Source organism: Cydia amplana, chromosome 9 (assembly GCF_948474715.1).
Source record: "Cydia amplana chromosome 9, ilCydAmpl1.1, whole genome shotgun sequence".
Taxonomy (NCBI): Eukaryota; Metazoa; Arthropoda; class Insecta; order Lepidoptera; family Tortricidae; genus Cydia; species Cydia amplana.
In genome coordinates this window covers 9391882-9415592 of record NC_086077.1, presented here as the reverse complement: position 1 = coordinate 9415592, position 23711 = coordinate 9391882, and the positions used below count along the sequence as shown (strand labels likewise).

Here is a 23711-nt window from a genome sequence, read left to right as displayed (position 1 = left end):
ATTCAGTAATTACCGAGTTGATCCCTATTACCTTTACACTAAACACAGGCATTCAAACACTACAAATAACATTCTGGCACGTATTAAAAGGACAAAAAACAGATTCATCCTTCAAGTTGTCACAATAATTTAAGATATGGAAAGTAATCGATAAATTCGTCACACAGAACACTACACAGATAAAAAAACACGACACGAAAGGAAGTTTTGTACTCCCGATGACAATTCGTATTACAAAATAGTATTGCAAAACACAAGGCAGTTGCGAACTCTCAAGTTCCATGGACATACGGCGGTACGTTAACAATTAATACGACAATTAATTATGTATATAAAACCACTTATTGACCGACTGTTGGACTTGAAGCACCATGTTGAACATTACGTAAACCAAACGCTACGGACCTCAACGCTACGACACACACTTACACCTTGCCTTTATTCTTAGTATGGAACATTAGAACATTACGTTACGAGATATGAGATGACTCCACTTGCACTGAGAATATAATTATATCCCAGTGAAAATCTATACTTAGGTACATATCCAATAGTCACTTTTTCATATGGCAAGGTCACACAATAAATTTCACTTTTTCGGTTATAAAACCTTAAAGACGTCACGTAAAATGTGATACGGACAAAATACTCTTCTTAGTGTATTAATCAGTTTAGTAGTTTAGGAGAGGATGTATAAGACTAGTTTACAAGTTCAAACTGATAGAAGTGACACGTGGTATGAAACTCGATGGTATATTAGATTTTAGTTTTACTAATGTCGTACTAGAATTAGGTTTAATTTGTGAGCCAAAATCTAAGGCATATAATCGACCATTTGTTAATACTTAAGTTGAGATACGTCATAAAGTTACGAAAAGTGGGGTTTGCAATTCCCTTACAATAAAGTTGTATGATATTTGAGTCTGACCTGTCGGAGACCACAACACGCCGAAATAATTCCCGATTATTACATTCGCTGTAATCAAACGAAGTACTTTAAGGATAAAATCTAAGATATGTTGTGGTCTTTGCCAAGTTTAAAAGCCTGCAAAAATGGCCGTCATAGTTATTGCCTAGTGTTAGTAAGCAGTGCTGAATTAATGTCAGTTGCTAAGATAAGAAAGAACGTAGCAATTTCCGTCGGCAATTATCGACCAAGATTGGTGCTCCAAATAATGCATGCACGTAACTTGCCCTTAGCATAATTCAAGACTGCTTTAACATTATCATTCACTTATGGATGTTCTATCAGAATTTCAATTCAATTTACGTAAATGCTATGTATTTAAAATGTATTTATTAAGTTTTGAAAATCTGATGATGTAGTTTTCAACCATAATCACATAAGTAGGTAGATAGAACCCACGCATCTAGGATGTTTTGCCCGATAGCTGAAAAGTCACCATATTGACCATTATACAAGCATCGGTGGCTTCAGATATTTTAGGCTCATTGCCGAGGCCATGGTTTATTGGTTTGTAAAAGAATACACCAGACAGAATTTAGTCGTCATAATCGGTAGATATTGTCAAAATAATGCTCGCGACTTGACTGATGGATCCTTCTACTTATATTGTCAAACTTATTTACTAGCTTTGACTACATGCAAAGCCGAACAGGTATTGACAACAATGTCATGTAATGTTAGCATTACTTTCGTACAAAATCTTGTTTGACTTTGCCTGTCTCTTAGTTATATTTTACGATAGCTAGGCGACATAATTGTATATTGGTGTAAGAACAATCCGTCTATTTCGCAATTTGATGCTTGTTGGAGTTAGCTTAAAATAATATAATGTGATTGGACCGGACAAAATGGTCATATTTTATATGCCCACTGGTCGATAAGTGAACTATCGCCTGGGAAGATACGTAATAAACGAAGGAGTACAATCCGCGCGTGAGTTATCCAGGCATATCCCTCGCGCGGACCGTAGAGGTGCGTTCGGTTACCGTTAAATAGTAAATACGTTAAAAGTTATATTTTGATAACAAAACTTCCGTGAGACACAGACATATTAAATACATTTAAACCGGGTCACTCACGTATTTTAAGTCAACTATTGTTCGATAGGTTTCGCTCCATAATGCATCTTCACGAGCAATCGTAGACTTAAAATACGTGAGTGACCTGGTATAATATATTTAATACGTTAAGAGTTCGTAAACCCTGGATTGATCATGTCGTAATTTGACTGTTTACAATTATACCTAGGCAAGTAGTGGCCATTCTTGTCCGATATTAAGCCTGTTATTGAGACTGCCGCCATAATTAGATTTTAGGGGCTGGTCTCACATCTGGCAACGTGTCTCTCCAAAAGGAATGTCCGAAGCCACACAAGGAGTTTCCGTTAATGCGAGAACAGTATTCTGCTTGGTTTTAAAATCCCTGGGTAAGTTCGGTTATAGGCTTCGAGCAGAAAGTTGTTCGACGATCAAATGTAGATGTACTTAGTTATCAAAGATGTTTGTATAACTACAGATTAGGCTTGTACTAGACTTAGCATACTTGAGAGTTGATGGCCATATTTCCATGAATTTTGCATTACGGGAATGTTAGTCGGCCAAGAGAACATTGCCGTATTATCATGCCGCGATCAGAAAGGGATTAGAAATAACAGATTTCCATACACTTACGTCAAAATCAATATGGATTGACAGCTATCTCAATCCCTTTCTAATCGCGATTCAGTAATATAAACGATCAGTAACGGTAAGCGAACGCATGGTGGAAGTAGTATTACCGGTGGTGGTGTCACGGTACGGGCGGGCCGGGGGTGCACTATGAGTGGTAAGCGGTCACGTACGAGGCGGGGAACAGGCCGCGGCGGTGCGCGATCTCCCCCTGCAACACGAGGATAAACGTTATGCCTATGCATGCTAGTCTATACCAGGGATGTTGCGGATGCAGATTTTTTGACATCCGCGGATGCGGATGCGAATATTTAAAGGCTCACATCCGCGGATGCGGATGTCAAGATTAGGTACTTAGAAAACGTCAAATATTACATTTTTAGTATTTTATTATTAAAAGAAACGAAACGTTTAGTATTTGAGCAAGAATATAGGTGCGTTATATTTAATAGACAGTAACTTCGCCGACTTTTCTGGATCTAGGCGATTTCGTTATAGGTAATGACGAAAATACCTAGCACTTACGCCGCCGCTAAGACGTTCCTGTACCGACTTGTTCGACATCCGCATCCGCATAAGCTCCGCATCGATTCTATGCGGATGCGGATGTTGAAAATAATGCGGAAGTTCCGCGGTTGCGGATGCGGATGTTCGCAACATCCCTGGTCTATACTAGAAATCCTCTAGAGTGAGTTTAGAGCAATTATTTCATGAAACCGATGCTGCCAAAAATACGGGGGTGCGGGGGGACGAGGTGAGCGAATCCCGTGCCGTGATTGACTCGAAGATGGAGTGAAACTACCGTATAAGTGGCAGAGTGGGTAGCGTTACTATGCTCAGTCTAGAGGATGTCTTGTCTGTGACGTTATGTGACGCGTTTGTCGGAGATTATGACGGAGTGAGCAATCGAGAATACCATAAGGAAAATATATACATCAATGAAAAAAAAAAGTAAGTTAAGTGTAGTGTGTAGTCTAGAAAACCAATTTTGTCAGTAGGCAAATTTGTAAAAAGTATTTTATGTGCAAAGCGCCTTTTCTAGTAACAAATTGGTTTTCAACTTTTCACATCACCTATTCGGAAAAGGGCTTTTCTTTCCTGCTAGGAGGAATCAATGTGGCACTTTTCTTTTCTAAGACATTCTTTTTTCTTTCATACTATATTTTTGAGTAAAATAACATTTTGAAACATAATAATTTCCTCATAGGTGATGTGAAAATCAGTATGTGGTAGCAAAATCATTTCCAACTTAGGCGTTAACACTTGAATCCCTCACTACGATTAGGATTATATTTTAGAATCCATCGGTTCAGGATTCAATTAACGCCCTCGCCGTAAATATGTCATTTTACCTTGTGACACAATCTACTATTGGAAGACTATAGGGCCATTGGCTGAAAGTGTTAACATTGTCAACATACCTGCCACCAGTGCTGGTCGGAGCGGTCCGTGACGGTGATGACGTCACCGCGTCGGAACTCGAGCTCGCCGGCTTCCTGCGGGGTGAAGTCGTATAGCGCTTGCACCAACGTCTGTAACAACATGAAATCGTCAATTAGATACGGGCATACAAAGAAAAAATATATGCTTCAGTCGTCCTCATTTTCTTAGAACGTAGCCGAAGTTGCCCGAGACCTGCGACCTGGTCAACGGTTTGTCGTCCAGTAATTGGACAAGAGGAACCGGTGGAAGGTTGGTTTACTCGATCTAATTTTTAATTTCCTTTTACTTATGTAGTTTGACGAAATTATCTCCTTCCATGGTATGTTGAGTCTATATTTTGACAAATCAAAAATGGCACATGTCTTGGCAAATTTTGATTTTACTAGACGTTACGATATGTATATGACGAACAAAATGTAAGTGATTGATAATATTGCCGCCCGCAGCCTTCAAAGTTACGAGAATACAGTTAAAAAAGACTTCAATATTTACCTAAAAAGTTTCATTACTTTAAAAGGTAGGAATATATTTAAATGGTTTTCGAGCTAAAATGTGAATGTAATTAACCTAGATAATGGCATGGTGTAAAATGGCAATTATACACGCGTCGTGCACACGCAGCGCGTACGGGATTTGAATTAACTGAATTATTAAATTATGTCAAGTGGCTTAAACCAATAAAGGACTCTTGTAGTGTAGCAATCGCACCGTAAGAGGCTACACACTGTGACACACGTCACAAGATGACATTTACAAATTGTTTACATATTATTGTAAGGAGTAATTTGTGTTTTTTTGTGCAAAATGGCGTTGATTTCAACATATTTGTGGGATTACATTTTTGTAAGCTTGTGATACATTTAGTTCATCATTATAGTTTTGACGTGATTTAATGTTATTGTTAGTTTACAGTTTCAGTGGATAAGGTCACGTTGTTTACAGCTACGAACGATAATATTTAAAGTTTTTAAATATACGAACTCGTTACTTTGGTAGTAGGGGGTTATGAAAGCGAATATTGAACCGCAATTCGTGTCATAATTTCATCATGTTTTTTTATAGGTAATGTTGTCACCAATAATGATAAGACCAAAGATAAAAATCGGTTGACGCACCATTTATGCAGTGACTAGTCCACCATGTCACGTTTTCAACAAATGTAAGCTTCGTTTGGAGTTTATTTATAATAATAAACAAATTATGGGTGGGTGTGAACAAATTTAGTTAATTTTACCTTCGTTTTATTTAATATTTTGATTAAAATAAAATACGGGTAGATCTGAACGAAGCAATGTGATGCTACCTTCCTTTAATATTTTTTTATCGGTCAAGAACCACGATCATAACGAGAATGAATGGGATAAGCATCTAGAAGAAATACAGCTAGGACTTAATACCACATTAAATAAGGCAATAGGCAAAAGTCCGGCTGAGGTACTTTTTGGAACTAGACTGAGAACAAAGGGTGATGGATTAGTAGCTTCATTAATTGATCAAGAGAATTCAAGCCAACGCCCAATAGATGACGTGCGGTGCGAGGTTAACATGAAAATTCACGAGGAGCAACAAAGGAATAAGGAAAGATTTGATAGGGTTAGAAAAATAGCAAAAAAATATGAGGTAGGGGATCTTGTTAGAATAGAAAGAGACATTAGTAGTAATAGCGGCAAATCAAAAAAACTTCTACCTAAATTACAAGGACCTTATAAAATAGCAAAAGTGTTAGAGATGGATAGATATTTAGTTGAAGACACGCCAATAACCCGAAAGCGAAACCGAAAGTATGAAGCAGTTATTGCGGTTGATAAAATACACCCATGGTTAACATTTACGCAGGATGTTATTGATTCAGATAGCGAGAGCGGTAATAGTGATCTAGACATAAGGGAAGCAGGAGATAACATTGTAGATGAACCACAGGGCGAGGATAATTTGGAATGAATAGGAGTTATACATATGATGATTCTGATGTTGATTATGACGACGAAGTGATATGATGATGACAATATAATGAATTTTTGTGTAATTGACAGGATTTTGATTTCGAATTGACACACATATGAGTCGTAAGACATTTTGGAGTGTGATCAGTTTGATATGTGGACCTCTTGAATTGGCACACAAAGGAGTCTTAAGGACAATTTTGAGTGTGTTCAATCCAAGATGATGAAAGCATGAATTGACACACAAATGAGTCGTAAGACAATTGGGAGTGTGCTCAATTCATTACTTTGTAAATAGCCAATGAAAGGCTTTTAAGTTATGTAGCTGTAGGTTATATTTTAATTTGATTTAATGGTTATATATACTTCCCACAAGTACTCTAATGGTCAAGTGTAATAGGTATTTGACATAAAACTCGTATACTACGAAATTGTTATAATATTGTAAGTGAAAGAGACTTGTGAAAAATATTATATTTGTGCTGATCATTATAGGGCTGACTTTTAAGTATTAGATGTCTTTTGAATATGTACGACTGTAACTTACGATTTTACCTAAAGGTCTGTCCTAATGATTGTTAATTGTTTGTTATTGATTGTAATTGACGGAACAATTACTTTTGTAAGATGGCCGAACGAATTAGAAAAAAAAATGAAATTATATATATATTTTACTTTTCAATTATTATTTTTTTGTGTTAATGTATGTAGGTATCAGATATAATGTATGTATTAGTGTTTCTGAAGGTCTAGATACAAATATTAATTTATTTGTTGATTAACGGAGTTGATTAATAGGTTTTATATATTGTAATAATGCTATAACGAGAGGACTTCGTTTTTTCAGAATGGCCGACTGTAAGCTTCGTTTGGAGTTTATTTATAATAATAAACAAATTATGGGTGGGTGTGAACAAATTTAGTTAATTTTACCTTCGTTTTATTTAATATTTTGATTAAAATAAAATACGGGTAGATCTGAACGAAGCAATGTGATGCTACCTTCCTTTAATATTTTTTTATCGGTCACCGGGATATAAATACAGCCAGTCATTCTGAGGGAGCTCACTTCTTGTTTGGCGTTCAACGAATTCACAAGGTAACTCTGTTATCGTATTTTGTAATAAAATATAGGTACTTGTTATTCTCAGTTTTGTGAAATAAAAGGTAATTATGTTAAATCGAGTATTGAGTATGATTTATTTCCTTTTCTTAAAATCAAATGCTTTTACAAAAGTATACAATTTTCAAACCCAAGTGCAAAAGTGAAACTATTTTTTTTGACAAAAAATCTAACTATATGTCCGTTTTTGGCTATGACACATAAATGCAAATCATTGTGAAAATTATCAACGATATGCAGCAGCTTTTTTTATAGCCACTGTAGTTACATGCGAACCGGTCAAATCGTCCAATGCTGATGATGTGGACGTTTGCCTTAACTCCTCGTATGATGCCTGTCAAATTTGATCATTGAAAAAGTGACCTTGACATTTACAACAATAGATTAAAATTCCCACACACGGATCCGTGTCTAAGCATACGTGGGGTTAAGTTAAGCTCCATCATGGTCGATTTTTTAAAAACTCATTACGTACTTAAGTAATAAGCAGAACCGTATCATATCATAGTAAATTAGCCAAAAAGACTTTCTAAGGTACTTTCATGAATTATTAATGTAAGACGGCCTACATTTTTATTTAAATTCGTAAAACATTCTCGCGTATCCGACGTATCGGCATTCCAATTAATTTTCGCCATGAATCAAGTTCATCAGGTGTTATGTCTTGAATAGTATCGGCGCTCGTTCGCCTTGGAGGTAAATTAGTATAACAAGGCATGTTCGTATGTTATAACAGGAAATTTTTGAAAACATTTCTTCGAAATAAAGGCGAAAACACACTTATCCCACGTACACAACGTATGCAATGCATTATGACATCTGAACCTTGAAAGTTGTATGCTTAGAAAGATCTTGTCATACGCAACGCAACGCATGACAAGTATGTTTCTAAGCATACAACTTTCAGGGTTCAGATTGTCATAATGCATTGCATACGTTGCGTACGTGGGATAAGTGTGTTTTCGCCTTAAGTCTTTCATCCGATATTACCTAATCAACACCACATATTAACCCTAAACGTGTAAAGTATTCCTTTTAGTGGCAATTATATGGTTTATTTATAGCATTGACATTGACTATACAATACAGCAAAAGCGTGTAAGAAAAATGTCCAAGTATCATGCATTTATAGTTAAGGATATAAAATACACATTTCCCCGTGTTTAGTTTGTCCTTGGCTAGGACACTCTTTAGAGACAGATGTATCCAAGTGTCACAATGTCCAAGTGAAACAATGTCCTATTGTCAATAAGTCCAATTGTCATACGCTGCCAAAATGTCTAGGGACACTGAATATATGCCTCAAAGGAGAACAAGGGGTCCAAGTTATCCTGCCATCGTTGACAAGGTCTGCTATCTTCATTTTGAGTTGTGTGTCTCTCATTCCGTAGTTACCGTCGCTCACGGATCATGCATGACTCGTGTATAACAATCTATTTCTATGCTGTTGTATTATGAAAAGTTTTATAATAAATCTTTGGATTAGTCATCGAATAGATTATTTTAAACTGTTACTGTAGGTATATTTTTAACCTAGTCAGTGACTAATTGTAATGAATTAAAACTGGGTAACATTTATTCCTCGTCCCGGCGGCACCAACATAAGCCATTACTCATAAACGTCTGTCAAGGAATAAGTTTATAAATTGATGATCAAATCACCTTAACGCTCTTCTTAGTGTACTAAAGAACAAGTTCCGTAAACACTACGTCCTATTTTTACAGTTGTTAGTCTTAGTTTTTTTTTTTTTAATTATGTTTATGTGCTTACAACATAGGCATTAATGTCAAACCAGGGCTCGGAACTGGTTTTTTTGTAAAACACGAAATAGCCCAGTATTTTAAATTATTTTATGCTCTTTATGTAGGACTGAATCTTGTATTTAGGTAACAACTTCGTGTTATTAGATTGACCCATTAAAAATGAAATAATAAACCAAAGAACGAAAAAGAACGTAATAATACCAGTATTTTATGTATGAAGAAAAACCGGTTCCGAGCCTTAGTCAAAACATACGTTTTTTGATTAGACTAAGCATGCAAACATTCCCCGTAAAATAAATAAATAACAATAACGGAGGCCCGTGTGTTCTCGTGTCGGACTGCTATTTGCACCCAGAGATTATAGAATAGCATAAAACTGGAACATCATTCCCGTTGCCTACTGTCCTTACCGAGCGTAACGCCTCTACAAAAACAATACCTAATAATATCTTAAATTTACCCCCACAAATTGTATCATGCAAAATCTATACTATTATTTTAACTAGCTTGATACAATATGTGGGTAGTTTTTAAGAAATCACCTGGTAAATGTCATTTCCTATTTTTGTCCCTATTGACCCCACCGTCCCTATTCATCCCGTTGACGGTATTTACCTTGACATCTATAACAGTTAAACGTTATAATTATTTTACAGGTTACAATATTTTTTTAAACCACGACGGTGGCAAACGCAGCCTTCTGGCATGCAGCGAACCATAGTAAACGCAATTCTCTGGGCCACTTTTTTCCCATGCCCATCAATTTTTTACATTTTCAATTTCTTTAGAGCACGCGCGGGTCCCTAGGGCCTACTCTGCCTAATGGTCAAACCGGCCATGTATTTAAGAATTCCTGTGGCTTTACACTCTTTAGAGAATCGAAATTTCCACATTAAGTAGGCCGAGAGTTGACCAATAATTTTTGGAGCTCATTTTCCTAGTGTGGTTGAAGCAGTGCGCTCGATGGCTACGGGAATGGGTCCTGACCGGGTTATTTTCGTTACTTTATCAGGGTCAACGCCGCACTATTTACTCTGACATCGGCGCGCCTTTAACATGGACAAACTGATATTGATTGAAACTACTTTCTGGAACTAGTTTGTAGAATAACGTCGGTTGGGGACCGAAGTGCCTCGACGCCGTAAATTATTTTCTGATATGTAAGGCATTCTAGTATAGTTAGATTTTCATCTTCATCATATCATGCCATATCTATGCAGACGTCCAGTACTGAACAAGACTTCTTTCAAAGACCTCAACAAGAAACAGGAGAGAATACATATACATACTCGTAGGAAAAGAGAGTTTTATTCTGTGGTTTTCCCAGTTTGTAAAACATTAAATTCGGCCAGCCCGGGATTGCGATAGATTTAGATTAAAATAATCATTATATTAAATAACAATATAAATGATCCTAAATTAATACATATATATAAATTAATATTATTATGATTGTCAACATTATTTACATACATTACATTATTAAATAAATTAATAAAAACTATGGACTGGATTGTCAATTTGTCAGCCCATCTTTTTGGGAGCCTGCTGTTACCCCAACGTTTTCCATTGTGTGGTCTCCACTCTAGACTTTCTGTTTGTGAACTAGGTCTGTCGTTTGTAATGCATATTTTGAAATCTATAACTTGTAGGTACTCTTTATATTAGTTTGTTTGAATTATTGCTGTTTGAAGTAAAATTTTCACCGCCTAATAGTACCGACAGTTCAAGCCTTGCTTCTTTTGGAGTTCAATAATTAATTATAAATAAATAATTAATATTAGGAGACATCTTACACAGATCAACCTAGCCCCAAACTAAGCAAAGCTTGTACTAAGGATGCTAGGCGACGATATACATACTTGTATAGATAAATACATACTTATATACATAGAAAACACCCATGACTCAGGAACAAATATTTGTGTTCATCACACAAATAAATGCCCTTACCGGGATTCGAACCCGGGACCATCGGCTTCACAGGCAGGGCCACTACCCACTAAGCCAGACCGGTCGTCTGTTAGATTGAACTCTGTGAGAGTGTCCCCAATATTTATTTATCCAAGTTCGCTATAGTAAGATGTAACATGATTACTATAGCATGTAAGGTTATAAATAGTTATATGGGGCATTATCTATGAAAAGGGACCTTATTGTCGATACGCTGCACAGCGTCGCGCGGCATTGTATTTATAACGGAGCATCGTTAATAATGGCGTAAGCGCCATCGACAAAAAGGTCCCTTTTCATAGATAACATCACATATTTTCGCTGTATTCAATCTGTATGGAATTAATAAAGCTTTATTCATGAATTCATAGTAAGATGTGTAGATCTTACCTCTTCTGGCACGACATCTTTGAGCTTGACGTCCTGTAGACGGCTGACGGACGCCGTGCGATGGTAGTCCACGAGTTCGTTGAGGGAGTTGAACTTCACCACCCAGAGGAAGAATTTGCTCGACGCGTCGCGCAGCACTTTGAAGTGTTGGACGCCGTCCGGACATCTGTTGAAAACAGACAGGCTGCAGTTGAGGTGCAAAAAGTTAATAAGTTAATAATGTAACATAAGTTTACATCTATTGTCTAGCTAGTATCTCTAGCCATAAGAGCACTCTTTCTTCAAGGTAAATGGCAGTCATAAAATGTGGAATCGTTTGTCAACCGTGTCACACGTTTAACCGATAAGTTAAATGTCACAGAGTAAACAATCTTTACAGGAAAACTGGACAGATAAATACCTATAAATTTAATTACATATGACATGAATGCGGTCACCACAAATACGTCTAAGTAATTAAATTATTATCATAATTCTTCATTTGTGTTAAAGACCAATAAGACATTAGATACTCTAACAGAGTTAAGTACCTACGTCAAATATTAAATATACGTCAACTGAAACCCGAATTTTACAAGTTAGGTAAGTTTATGAGAAATTCCATAGACAGTTTTTACATTACGTTTACGTCGTCCTCTCTAGTCATTTCCATGAGTAAGACGAATTTAACAACACATTAGACGTTAACATTCATTAAGCCGTCTCGAACTGTAGGGCTTACGAAATAGATATACATATAGTTTGTCAAAGGACTGTCTCATTTCAAACATAGACAGAGAGAATCATACTATCTTTGTCTTACACTAGTACTAGCACCCAAAAGAAAAGGATGAGTATTTTTTTTTGTTCTTATTTACTAACAAATTGGTTTGACCAACTATATGTACCTACATATTATAAGTAGGTACTATTCTCCCTCCTCCATCAACAGTCTCAACAATAGTTTTAAAAACCTGTGTCCGCTGACAGGGAAGGATTACAATAAAATATTGTTACATCGAAGCAATTACCAATTTCAGGAAGTTATTTATATTTAACTCAGTTTTACTTTTTTCCTGAATAAATAAGACGAATTTCCTTCCCCCTTACTCTCACCTATAATAAGTAGGTATCATTGCTACTGCCGAGCAGCTCCAGCTCCACAGATTTCGCTGAAAGCAGTTACCTACACTATGACTGCTAATCAAAGTAAATAAACGGTTATAAAAAATAAATCAAGTTCCAAGGACCATATCCAATGAGTCACGTTTGAAACCAGTGCGTTAACATCACACGTACTTTATTCAGTGTGTTCAAACAGTAAACAAATTGTTTATTCCGTTGCAGTCAATTGAGAATTATGAGAGATGCGCAAAACAGTAATTTCACGTAGGTATTACTAGATTTATGAAAAAGTTTCGTTTTTATTAAGTCTGGCTTTCTTAATAAAGGGTACCATCTAGGTACTACATACTGTATTTGAATAAGATTGTCGTCACCTGGCTGTAATGGATTTCAGCAGCCTCAAGAAAACATAGAGGCGACATAGAAGTGCCTATTCAGATTCGCAGTTCCCACCTTTGATTCATTCTATTATGGCCTTGGAGAGCGGAGAATAAGTTTGCTCTAAATCGTCCGTCAAGTCTTTGATGTTATATGGTTGTCGTTAATTATTTAGCCTCGTGCGTTATAAAAGTCATTTTTAGGGTTCCGTACCCAAAGGGTAAAAACGGGACCCTATTACTAAGACTCCGCTGTCCGTCCGTCCGTCCGTCCGTCCGTCTGTCACCAGGCTGTATCTCACGAACTGTGATAGCTAGACAGTTGAAATTTTCACAGATGATGTATTTCTGTTGCCGCTATAACAACAAATACTAAAAACAGAATAAAATAAAGATTTAAGTGGGGTTCCCATACAACAAACGTGATTTTTGACCGAAGTTAAGCAACGTCGGGCGGGGTCAGTACTTGGATGGGTGACCGTTTTTTTGCTTGTTTTGCTCTATTTTTTGTTGATGGTGCGGAACCCTCCGTGCGCGAGTCCGACTCGCACTTGGCCGGTTTTATATAATACTTGATGATACCGGGGTTTTGTTTTTAATCCGGAATGACAAAAAGATGTTCAATATTACTATCTTACGCATTCACAAGCACGCAATTTTCGGTTGTAAGTAAGTACACTCGACTCGAGTTTAATAACTTTATACCTACATTAAAATTAAACATCATAGTTTCGATCACTTATCGCCGGAATTACTCGTCAAAGTGCTAATGAGCTACAAACAAACACGATCAATAAGTCAATGACTAATTCTGAGATAGGCCCTGTCTATATTAAGAATGTGTAGTAAACGAGTTTGGTACGATCTCCTTACTTAGGCTGACTCATTATTTTCGACGGACTGGTTTAAGTGGAACGACGGAAAAAGAGTAGAAATTTGATTGAATATGTCGCGAAAAGCGGAATAGGATTTAATGAGAAGTAGGTTGGCCGCGGACAAGAAATATTGTTAGATATTGTATTATAGCTCAAATATTTACAAAGGGTGATTGGATGTGTTTAGTAGAATTCGATATCAATTTCTGCGATTACGTAGATTATTCTTCATTTTATTACTCGTACTTTACCAGACGAACAAATGATAATGTTTTTCAAGTTTTTTCTTTGTTACGCCCCGCATACGGCTAAACTGTTTTTTTAATTAGACTATTTTTATAAAATAACTTTTACGGCTACTCGTGAAGTTTACGTACGTACGTACTTTCACATGTTTCTCAATATATCGAAGGCGAAATATTACAAAAATAGCGATAGAACCATACGAGCAATTCATGACTAACACAAAGGCCGCGCGAGAGATATCGAAAAAACATATATAAAGCTGCCCCAGCAGCTACTCTATTACTTGCATCCAAGTATGACTCACTCGAGCAGCGTGCTTTTTTTCTGTGCCAAGACAAACAGACGCAGAAAATGTCTACCGTGTTTGATTCGGCGTCCAATAGCCTAGAATATAGATGTACTAAATTTACTAATAAATAACTACGCCTATAGATATTAACAGAATTAGAACCAGCACAGAGTTAACAAAAAAGGAGTGTAGGAAGTTATTATCAGTAGGTAAAACGAAGTAATTAGTCTAATTATTACGGACCAGGAACTGCTTATCTCTCTCAAAATAGAAACGCCGGTGGAAATAAGAACAAATACGGGTCCATATTGAGTCGCATAATAATTGATTGTCCTAATGTAATGTTACGCATAAAACTCATTGTACAGAATTATTATTGTGAAAAATTATAAAAGAAACCTAACCTAACCTACCCTGTTCTACACAGCCTATGCAAAATATTTTCGAAAATACTTTCTGTTTCAGCTGGAGAAAAATTATGCGAAGTCTTATGCGTAACATTACATGAGGACAATCAATTATTATGCGACGAGATACGACCCCCATAAAACAGTTCTAAATCATAAAACTGCGTTCACATCATTCTGATCTGATGAGATAAAATTAATAGGTATAATAACGGCGACAGAATCTTTTGTTATATCGGTGGCAAAAAAAGCACACGGTATACCGGATGGCAAGCGATTATCGTAGCCTACGGACGCGCTTGTTGTTGTTGTTGCTTGAGACAAAAACATGAGAAATATATACGATCGGTAGTTTGACTTTACTACCGTCACCAGTACCTATAAAATTGTACGTTGTACAGTTTCCTCTGGTCAAGAAAATAGATTCTCAGCAAGCGTATTTATCATTAAATAGGACAACATTCTGTCTTGTTTTCTGTAGGCTAACCGCGATAGTCGAAGATCGAAATCTAGTTATCCGCCTCTTGGTTGGCAAACTGTTTGTCACCTCTATTTCTAGGAAAGTATTACAAACACTGGGACATTTACGTTACGTCAGGGGAATAACGGCCTTCATCAATGAGGATAACATGGGAAGTAGGAACTAACAAATATTTGAACTGGGAATTGTACAAGGAAACCGTTTAGTAGCACAATTATCGATAAGGAATTTACTGTTGTAGTGTAGTCATGTACTAGAGCAACACTTGATTGGCCATTAGTAAACTTTATTGTCAATAAACAAACACAAATAATTAGTGTCCGACCGAAATTTCGGATTCGGAAGGTTTCAGTAAAAAAAAAATGTTTCGGCCGAAGGTTCGGTTTAGGCGAAAAAACTGCCCAACCTTTTGGTCGCGCCGAAATTAGGTATATTTTCCGTAGTGTGCGACGTGCGACCGAAGTTCCGGTTTCGGTAGGTTTCGGCATAAAACTTATGTTACAGCCAAAGGTTCGTTTTCGGCCGAAATTAGAGCAAAACCGAACCATCGGATTCGGCATAAAATCCGATTACAGTCAGACATTACGAATAATTAAAATTGTTATTGGTATATCATAATATGTGGTCTAGTAGTGAATCATGTTATGATAAATAAAAAGACTCATCAGCAAATTACTAATCACAATGCCTACTTTGGTAAAACACATTCTGCTCTGTTATTGTTTAATAACTTGTTTAAAGGTCCTTTATTCTTTCTTGATAAGGTTGACATAAAATTGTAACAGTAGAAGTACATAATGTCAATATTATTCATTCATTGAACTACATACTAACAGGTTCTGTTATCAATTAAGTACATTGTTCCTTAAAATGACAGTAAAATAAAACATTACCTAAAAGGTTGAAAGGGCTTGCCTGAATCATGTCTGCTGAAAATTATTACGTAACTCAAATGTTCCTAAGGTCAATGAACATATTTTTTTTACCCAAATATATTCACAAACAAAAAAGATATACAACAAATAAATTATAATTGCTTCTAGTTAAGTAATCACGTAAACCCTGCAATCAGAGCTACCATTACCTAAACTGAAGTAAAATCATGGTTTTTCACCAAAAAATGGTAATTTTTTTTGTAGTGACACAGATTTTACTTGAAAGCTTTACTAAAGCCTGCCTTGACCGGATGCTCCCCAGACAGAGTCCAAACTATGACTATTCCAGCGAGCCCAGGCAAGGGACAGATGGCAGCTATACCTAATTTAATCATAGAAATAAAAACTGTGACCAGGATGAAGGCATAAAAACTTGCTATGAGAACAATTTGATTGATATGTCGGCGGCCGATCGTAAGATCAGGCAGATCGTAATGTTCCTGTGTAATGTTTTGACGATAGTGACATTAAACCAATATATAGGTAGGATAGGTTCGTTAGGTTGCTTTAGATGCCCGAAGGGCAAACTGCCCAGAAATAAGGAATCCGTCGACTCAGGGAACGGGTCAAAGATTTTCACGTTTCACGATATGCCTAGGAATTTCACGATATGCCTGATCTTACAATCGGCCGCCGACAGATACAAAAGCATATTAACAAGAAGATCTTACTTGACAGATAAGGAGAAGTCTCCAGGGCTTGATTCACTGATCCTTATAAGAAATCCACCTTCAGGCTTATTTGCTAATAGTCTCTCAGCATCCGCTCTCGTGATCCTTCCATAATACCAACTGGAAATAAATAAACTGATGTAGATAAAGCTATTTACACATCTGTTACCTTTCTACTCTTCCTCATACATGACAATCTATGTATTGCTAGCACAGCACATTATATTAAAATGATTCCGGATATGTTTCAACTTACAAAGATTGTTAAAATTTTTTGCTAAAGCTTGTTGGCAATTTGCTTGATTTAGTGTTAGTAGTGTTGAAGTAACAAATTATTGATTTTGTAAAAGGTTTTATCTGAATAATTTCAACTATTCAAGCATACAAGCATTTCCAGTAATTTCTATGTAGATGAGGAAAATAACTTCTATTATCAGAGTATGAAAATATTGACAACCAGACCAATAATATACTGTTGTGTTATATTGGCTCATGTGAATACAACTTCAAGGAAAATAGTTGATAATTTAAGATTATAAGTGAGAACCTGTAATTGGCTCTGTTATTCTATTGTAGCTTAATGCAAAACACAGAAAACATCATACATTTTGACTTTTCTGAATAAATATTTAAAATACAATGGTATAGAAGGCCTGTGTTTACGTTTCTGGGCAGCTAGAAGTTAAATACTGTTTGTTTATTAATAAATTAATAAACCATTTCAGTTAATATAATCATACTAGTATAAAAAGGTTAATGTTCTAATAATCAGCATCTACTTTTGATCACATAACAAATACAAAGTAATGTACTTATGCAGCAATGTTTCTAGAAACTAAAGCAAGCCTACAGTTACAGTTGGCTGAGAAATTGTATGGGAATTTTGTAACAATACAAAAAGTGAAATTCATGTAACACATAAGTGGATGAGCTTTACGAACTGTTTACGAACCTGTGGTTTTTCATTTGAATATAGTTGCTAGGTATTAGTCCTTCTCTGCCGTCTAATTCAGCCCTGTACCAATTCATGTCTTCCTCCATATTTAGTATCTGAAAGAACCAAGTTCTAGATAGAATCTGCGTCGGTACTTTACATAACAACTCGGAAACTAGGTTACCGTGTTAAAAACTTACTTTTAGGACCTGGTTTTTCCTAAAACTCAGTTCATCATCAGCGGTAGCAGTGAAATCGTGTTTTGCTATAGCCTCCATGATCAAATTAGGCACTTCACTGAAATGTCACCGATTACCAAAATAACTCACAAAGTATTATGCTATATTCACAGTACTTGGGGTCAAGGCAGTAGAGTAATCATAATGTATGAATTATCTTATAAACTGTTTTAAAATAATTTGTTACTGTATAAATACTTGGAACAAATTATTTATTCTTTCGTTCGATCTTCACCCACAGCCACAAATCAAAAACTAATGTTACCACAGTGAAATAAGCTTAAGCTCTCTTTAGCACGCCTAGCACGGACCAAATATTACATTGTTTTAGAAAGTTTAGAAACATTATAAAAATTTGGTATGAAAATTTGAAATAATAAAGTCTGTGCGGAAAGAGAAGTTTAGTAGGATATGTGCGCAAAGTGAAGAACTGAAGAGTCGTGGAATGTATGGAGTTTCTAGAAGTTTAATAAAAACAAATATTTTCATTATAGTCTGCCAAAACCAACTCGTCAGTCAGTAAGAACCAGAAAATTTATACGCATCCCTTTCTTTTGGCTGCTAGTATTAGTGGGACACCGCTTAAGACAAAGACAGTATGATTCTCTCTATCTATATTTGAAGTGTACACAGAAATGAATAAAACTATAGCTTCATCGCATTCTGCTGGGCTGATATTATTTTCTATAGCTGGTCAACCAAATCTTGTCAGTAAAAAAAAACGCGAAATTCAAATTTTCTATGGGACGATATCCCTTCGCGCCTACATTTTTCAAATTTGCCGCCTTTTTCTACGGTCAAGATCTGGTTGACCAAGTATAAGTTCCCTGGCCGCGCACGCACGGAATTTTCATTCGGTTTCCGTATGGAATGACAGGAGGGAACGGGACGTCGCTCTACAAATGCATAGCGCGTTCTCGCTTGCACATGTCATTCCGAACGTCTGCGGCGGGACTAGATCGTTTCACACTGACTGATATGTACATTGATATAGAATAAATATAGGCAGCCAGACAGTTTTTTAAGTGCGATAAACGCGTGTCAGTAGAAAAAGGCGGCAAATTTGAAAATATAGGCGTGAAGGGATATCGTCCCATAGAAAATTTGAATTTCGTGCCTTTTTTTACCGACTAGATTTGCTTGACCACTATACTTGGTCAACCAGATCTTGACAGTAGAAAAAGGCGGCAAATTTGAAAAATGTAGGCGCGAAGGGATATCGTCCCATAGAAAATTTGAATTTCGCGCCTTTTTTTACTGACAAGATTTGGTTGACCAGCTATATATTACAATGAATACAATTAACAAAAGTATAAACGTCCGATTAGGACCGAAATCGGTTAAATACACAAGCTGTCAAGTTTGACATTTCTTTTAAGTCCATTCGCTCCCAGTGGCATTACACGCGTAAGATATTTTTCTCTACAAATCATTATTTATTTCAGGAATCTTTCGTTTTAGATACTAAAATGTGTGTAAAGTTATAAGCTCTTATATGTTGTATGTTTGTTCGAGTGTTATTTTTGTACAATTCAAGAAAAGGTGTCTTTGTTTTGAGTTGTGAAATCTTCTTTCCTCAGGTTTAGTCGTAACACTAATAAACGCAACGATGTCGGGAGGATTAGATATATTGGCCCTCAACGAGGAGGATGTCACCAAGATGTTGGCTGCCACCACCCACCTTGGGGCAGACAATGTACATTTCCAGGTAAGCCGCTACATAACCTAAAATTTCGTATAACTTAAGGTTTTTCATGATGATATAAGAATCCGTTCCATATCTTGTCTGATGCATACTGACGATCTATTCTCCCAACTGAAGATAAACACCCAAACATGTAATTAAAAAAAGTTGCGTGCCGGTACTTAATATATTGTGTATTTTAGATGGAAACATACGTGTACAAGCGCCGTGCTGATGGTACCCACGTGATCAACCTGCGGCGCACCTGGGAGAAGCTGGTGCTGGCTGCTCGCGCCGTCGTCGCCATCGAGAACCCCGCTGACGTGTTCGTCATCTCTTCCCGTCCCTTCGGACAGCGTGCTGTGCTGAAGTTCGCGGCACACACTGGCGCCACCCCTATTGCTGGACGTTTCACCCCTGGTGCCTTCACTAATCAGGTAATCTTTGAAATATATATGATATGGAATGTAATTGTTTGAGTAGTGTTCTAGACATCATTTGCTGCAAAGTGGCTTGATAAGTTGGGATGCAGCAGTTAATGAGGTTTGCAATAGACTGATTTTGTTCAATTGCCATAGTAAAAACTTGCAGCTTAGCTAATAAATAAGAATTATTAGAAGTATAGATGAATGGGCTTATGCAAAATTTCTTCAGGGGACATGTCAATTTGAAATTTAATTAAATAACACCAAAGTTATAATTCCAATAAATAAGTACCTAATTGATTTTAATTCTGAGTAGAATTTTATAGAGAAATAAGATTATTTCTCTATTGCTAAATGTGTTATGATTATGTTGATGAGATTGTCAAGTGAACTGTGTTACTAAATGATGATAACATAACTAAGGAACCACTGACTGCTATCAGCAGGTTGATTAAACTTTATCTGATATTCTTTACTACATATTAATGTAGTATTTTTCTATTATTTATACTCCTAACAAGTATGATGTTCAACAGATCCAAGCCGCTTTCCGTGAGCCCCGTCTCCTGATTGTGCTGGACCCCGCCCAGGACCACCAACCCATCACTGAGGCTTCCTATGTCAACATTCCAGTCATTGCTTTCTGCAACACTGACTCACCTCTCCGATTTGTTGACATTGCTATCCCATGCAACACCAAGGTAACTTACTTGGACAGTCAGCTGTAGATTTTGACAGTGTTCAAAATTGACATAATTTTAGTTCCTTGTCTTACACTAGACATTAAATTTGCTTGCGTATGTGTGTTGTGTTTTGTATTTGTGTTTGTTTGTTTGTTTGTGTTTTTGTATTCCATTAATGGGTGAATCAACTTTTTCTTGTCAGTTGTTGCCATGGTTACGTTCTCCTGGGTCACTCATTAAAACCTGATTTTTAGGCATTTAAATTCACCAAACACGCTTTTTTGTGATACTTATAAACCCTTTCCATTGAGGGTCGTCTACCAGGCGTGTGAGAAGAACGTGGTGTACAATGTCTTCTAACAAACTATGCTAATATTTTCTCTTGGCTGACTGGACAGAATAACAACAAGAAATAGTTGATCCACCCTAATAAATAATCTTTTTGTGCAATTACAGTCATCCCACTCCATTGGTTTGATGTGGTGGCTGCTTGCGCGCGAGGTGCTCCGCCTCCGCGGCGCGCTGGCCCGCGACCAGCGCTGGGATGTTGTGGTGGATCTCTTCTTCTACAGGGACCCTGAAGAGACCGACAAAGAGGAGCAACAGGCTAAGGAACAGGTGAGTCTTAAGTACTGGCATAAATGCTTGGTAGATCTGATTCAATTAAACTATTTGTATATGACACCGTAACTTTGGGAACCCGCTAGTTTATAATCTAACGTAGGTAAGGTTAGGTTAGTTTATAATCTCCCTACTATCAGTTTATAATTTAACTAGCGAGGTTATAAACTGACGAGTGTTAACAATTTTACGGTGACATATACAACTCATAGAGTTGCCAAGCCAAGTGGAAAGAGAATCATAGAGATACATGTTCTGTCCTGCTGTATTAGATGTTTCATATCTTTAAGTTACTTCCTTTGTGAAAAGGACTGATAACACTAAATTCATTTAAGTATTTATGGTTTGTAGGATATTTATGGCAGGTTCCCTTGTTACGGCCAGATATATTAATGTTGATATTTTTTCTAGGCCGTTGTGGCCCCCAAGCCCGAGGTGCCGGCGCCGGCGCACGAGGACTGGGCGGAGACGGTAGAGCCGGTGGCATCGTGGGCCGACGACGCCGCTCCCGCCGCTGCCGCTGCCGCCGCGCCTGCCTTCGGCGCTGCGCCCGCGCAGGAGGACTGGGCTGCTCAGGTGGAGTATCTTCCAGCATTCCCTATCTTGCGCCAGCTCTTTGACTTTCTGATACGACACGACCCCCACTTTTTCTTTCACTTGGTCTAGAAAGCTGCGTCTGGGTTTTCCTTTACCCCGCTTGCGTCCTATCCGCCCATCCAGGATAGTTTTAAAGAAGTGGTTGTGTCGTATTAAGTGTCCAATCATTTTTCCGCGTCTATTTGCAATGGTGTTCAGGATAGCTCTCCTTTCATTCACTCTTCTTAGCACGTCCTCTTTCGTTATCCTGTCTCTCCAGCTAATGCCTTCCATACGCCTCCAGCACCACATTTCAAATGCTTCCATTCTCTTTCTATCTCTTAGGGTCATTGTCCACGTTTCACTTCCATAAAGGGCTATACTCCAGATGTACACCTTAATCAGTCAAACTGTTAACATGCGCGTTGGCTGTTTCGTTTCGCCACGGGTATGACCTCACTGCCAAATCAGAAGGTTCGAAGTTGGCCAGCTAATCTCTCTACCTCCTTAGCCCTTTCCTACGCTTCGGGTGTAGGCCTCCTTTATTTTGTCCAGCTAATGTGGACACTTAAATTATCGCGTAATACACTTGATATTCAGTGCAGTTACACAGGATTGTTATGTAAAGTTTTACACAGATAGTATGACACAGACGCAATATCGCACACGCGGTTTCATACAATAAGACGAAAACAGGGGGTGTAGAGGTTTTGTATAGGAATGAATACGATTATTAAGTATACTTGGTCAACCAGATCTTCACAGTAGAAAAAGGCGGCAAATTTGAAAAAAGTAGGCGCGAAGGGATATCGTCCCATAGAAAATTTGAATTTCTCGCCTTTTTTACTGACAAGATTTGGTTGACCAGCTATATAATGCAATTTACAGGTACAGGACGAGTGGGCCGCGCCCGCGGGGGTAGCGGCGGCGCCTGCACCGGCGGCGCCCGCGGCTGCGCCGTCGTGGGGTGGCACCGGCCAGGACTGGACCGCGTCCTAAACGGTTCATCGGCTAAATAAACTCACTCAAACATGTCTAAACACTTTCATTTTACTTGTCTTAAACCCCCTTTTAACACCTTCACAGTCCAGTGCCCCATAAGGGACACGACGAACAATCTCCACAAGTCCGTGCCCCTGCCACTATAAGATATGACTATGACAAACACGCCTAAACAAACCTAACAGAGATATTTTGACGTTTTTTAATCTGCCTTTGAATTCTAGTCTTCAAACAGGCAGCAGCATTCAGAAAGATATTGTAAATGCGTACCTGGGTGCGTAGCCAACATGCCAATCGTTTACGCTCCGTAACGAACGAAACAACTGATCGCACTAATATGGAAAAGGTCAATGTCACCTTGGCTAGGCACCCAGGTGACCCATATACAGGGTGCTTCCTGTAACAGGAGCAATAAATTAAACTAAAGGCTGTACTCCTCAAACTGACCAACATTTGTTCAGCAACTTTATAAAAATATGAATCCTTTAGACTTCCTCCTTTTCATACAAAATAAATGTTACCTTCAATGTACGCTGACATCGTGTATTTGACGTTGCTTGTCACAGTTGTCACGCTTTAAACATAACAAAATTTGCAATACATTGCGTCTTAGAATAAACTTTAAAGTGTAATAAAAATCAAAACATGAGTTATTTTCAAAAGTTGCTGAACAAATGTTGGTCAGTTTGAGGAGTACAGCCTACAGTTTAATTTATTGCTCCTGTTACAGGAAGCACCCTGTATATGCAGCATGGACGTGTGATTGAAGTACTTTGGGACTGCTGAAATGATAGTTCGATTGGCCAATCTAGGTAAGGCCTGCTTTCGTACCCTCTAAAGTACTCAATTCTAAAAGCCGTATCTAATACACTACCGCACCGCGACGAAAACTCCAAATATATTCCAATTAAC

At 37.5% G+C, this 23711-nt stretch overlaps 2 protein-coding genes across 2 annotated transcripts; one reads left to right on the top strand and one right to left on the bottom strand.

Moving 5' to 3' along the window:
* Positions 1-2700: 2700 nt before the first annotated feature.
* Positions 2701-18076, bottom strand: LOC134650698 (growth factor receptor-bound protein 2). Its single transcript, XM_063505630.1, has 6 exons — positions 17770-18076; positions 17588-17685; positions 16636-16755; positions 11251-11416; positions 4056-4166; positions 2701-2845 (listed from the first exon to the last, which is right to left on the bottom strand). Exons 1-6 carry the CDS (start codon positions 17845-17847, stop codon positions 2783-2785), a joined length of 636 nt encoding a protein of 211 aa, XP_063361700.1. The 5' UTR covers positions 17848-18076; the 3' UTR covers positions 2701-2782.
* A 1038-nt stretch (positions 18077-19114) lies between these two features.
* LOC134651078 (small ribosomal subunit protein uS2) lies at positions 19115-22830 on the top strand. Its single transcript, XM_063506064.1, has 7 exons — positions 19115-19215; positions 19389-19516; positions 19696-19929; positions 20454-20618; positions 21057-21218; positions 21633-21797; positions 22686-22830. The coding sequence occupies exons 2-7, from the start codon at positions 19418-19420 to the stop codon at positions 22794-22796; spliced, it is 936 nt and encodes a 311-aa protein (XP_063362134.1). The 5' UTR covers positions 19115-19215; positions 19389-19417; the 3' UTR covers positions 22797-22830.
* Positions 22831-23711: the final 881 nt, after the last annotated feature.

Excerpts from the sequence above, each read along its gene's own strand:
- LOC134650698 (XM_063505630.1), bottom strand. The coding sequence starts at position 17,847 with ATGGAGGCTATAGCAAAACACGATTTCACTGCTACCGCTGATGATGAA. Across the intron at positions 17,686-17,769 it reads GGAAAAACCAGGTCCTAAAA|ATACTAAATATGGAGGAAGA; the intron begins GTAAGTTTTTAA and ends TGGTTCTTTCAG. Across the intron at positions 2,846-4,055 it reads CCGACCAGCACTGGTGGCAG|GGGGAGATCGCGCACCGCCG; the intron begins GTATGTTGACAA and ends CTCGTGTTGCAG.
- LOC134651078 (XM_063506064.1), top strand. The coding sequence starts at position 19,418 with ATGTCGGGAGGATTAGATATATTGGCCCTCAACGAGGAGGATGTCACC. Across the intron at positions 19,517-19,695 it reads CAGACAATGTACATTTCCAG|ATGGAAACATACGTGTACAA; the intron begins GTAAGCCGCTAC and ends TGTGTATTTTAG. Across the intron at positions 21,219-21,632 it reads AGCAACAGGCTAAGGAACAG|GCCGTTGTGGCCCCCAAGCC; the intron begins GTGAGTCTTAAG and ends TATTTTTTCTAG.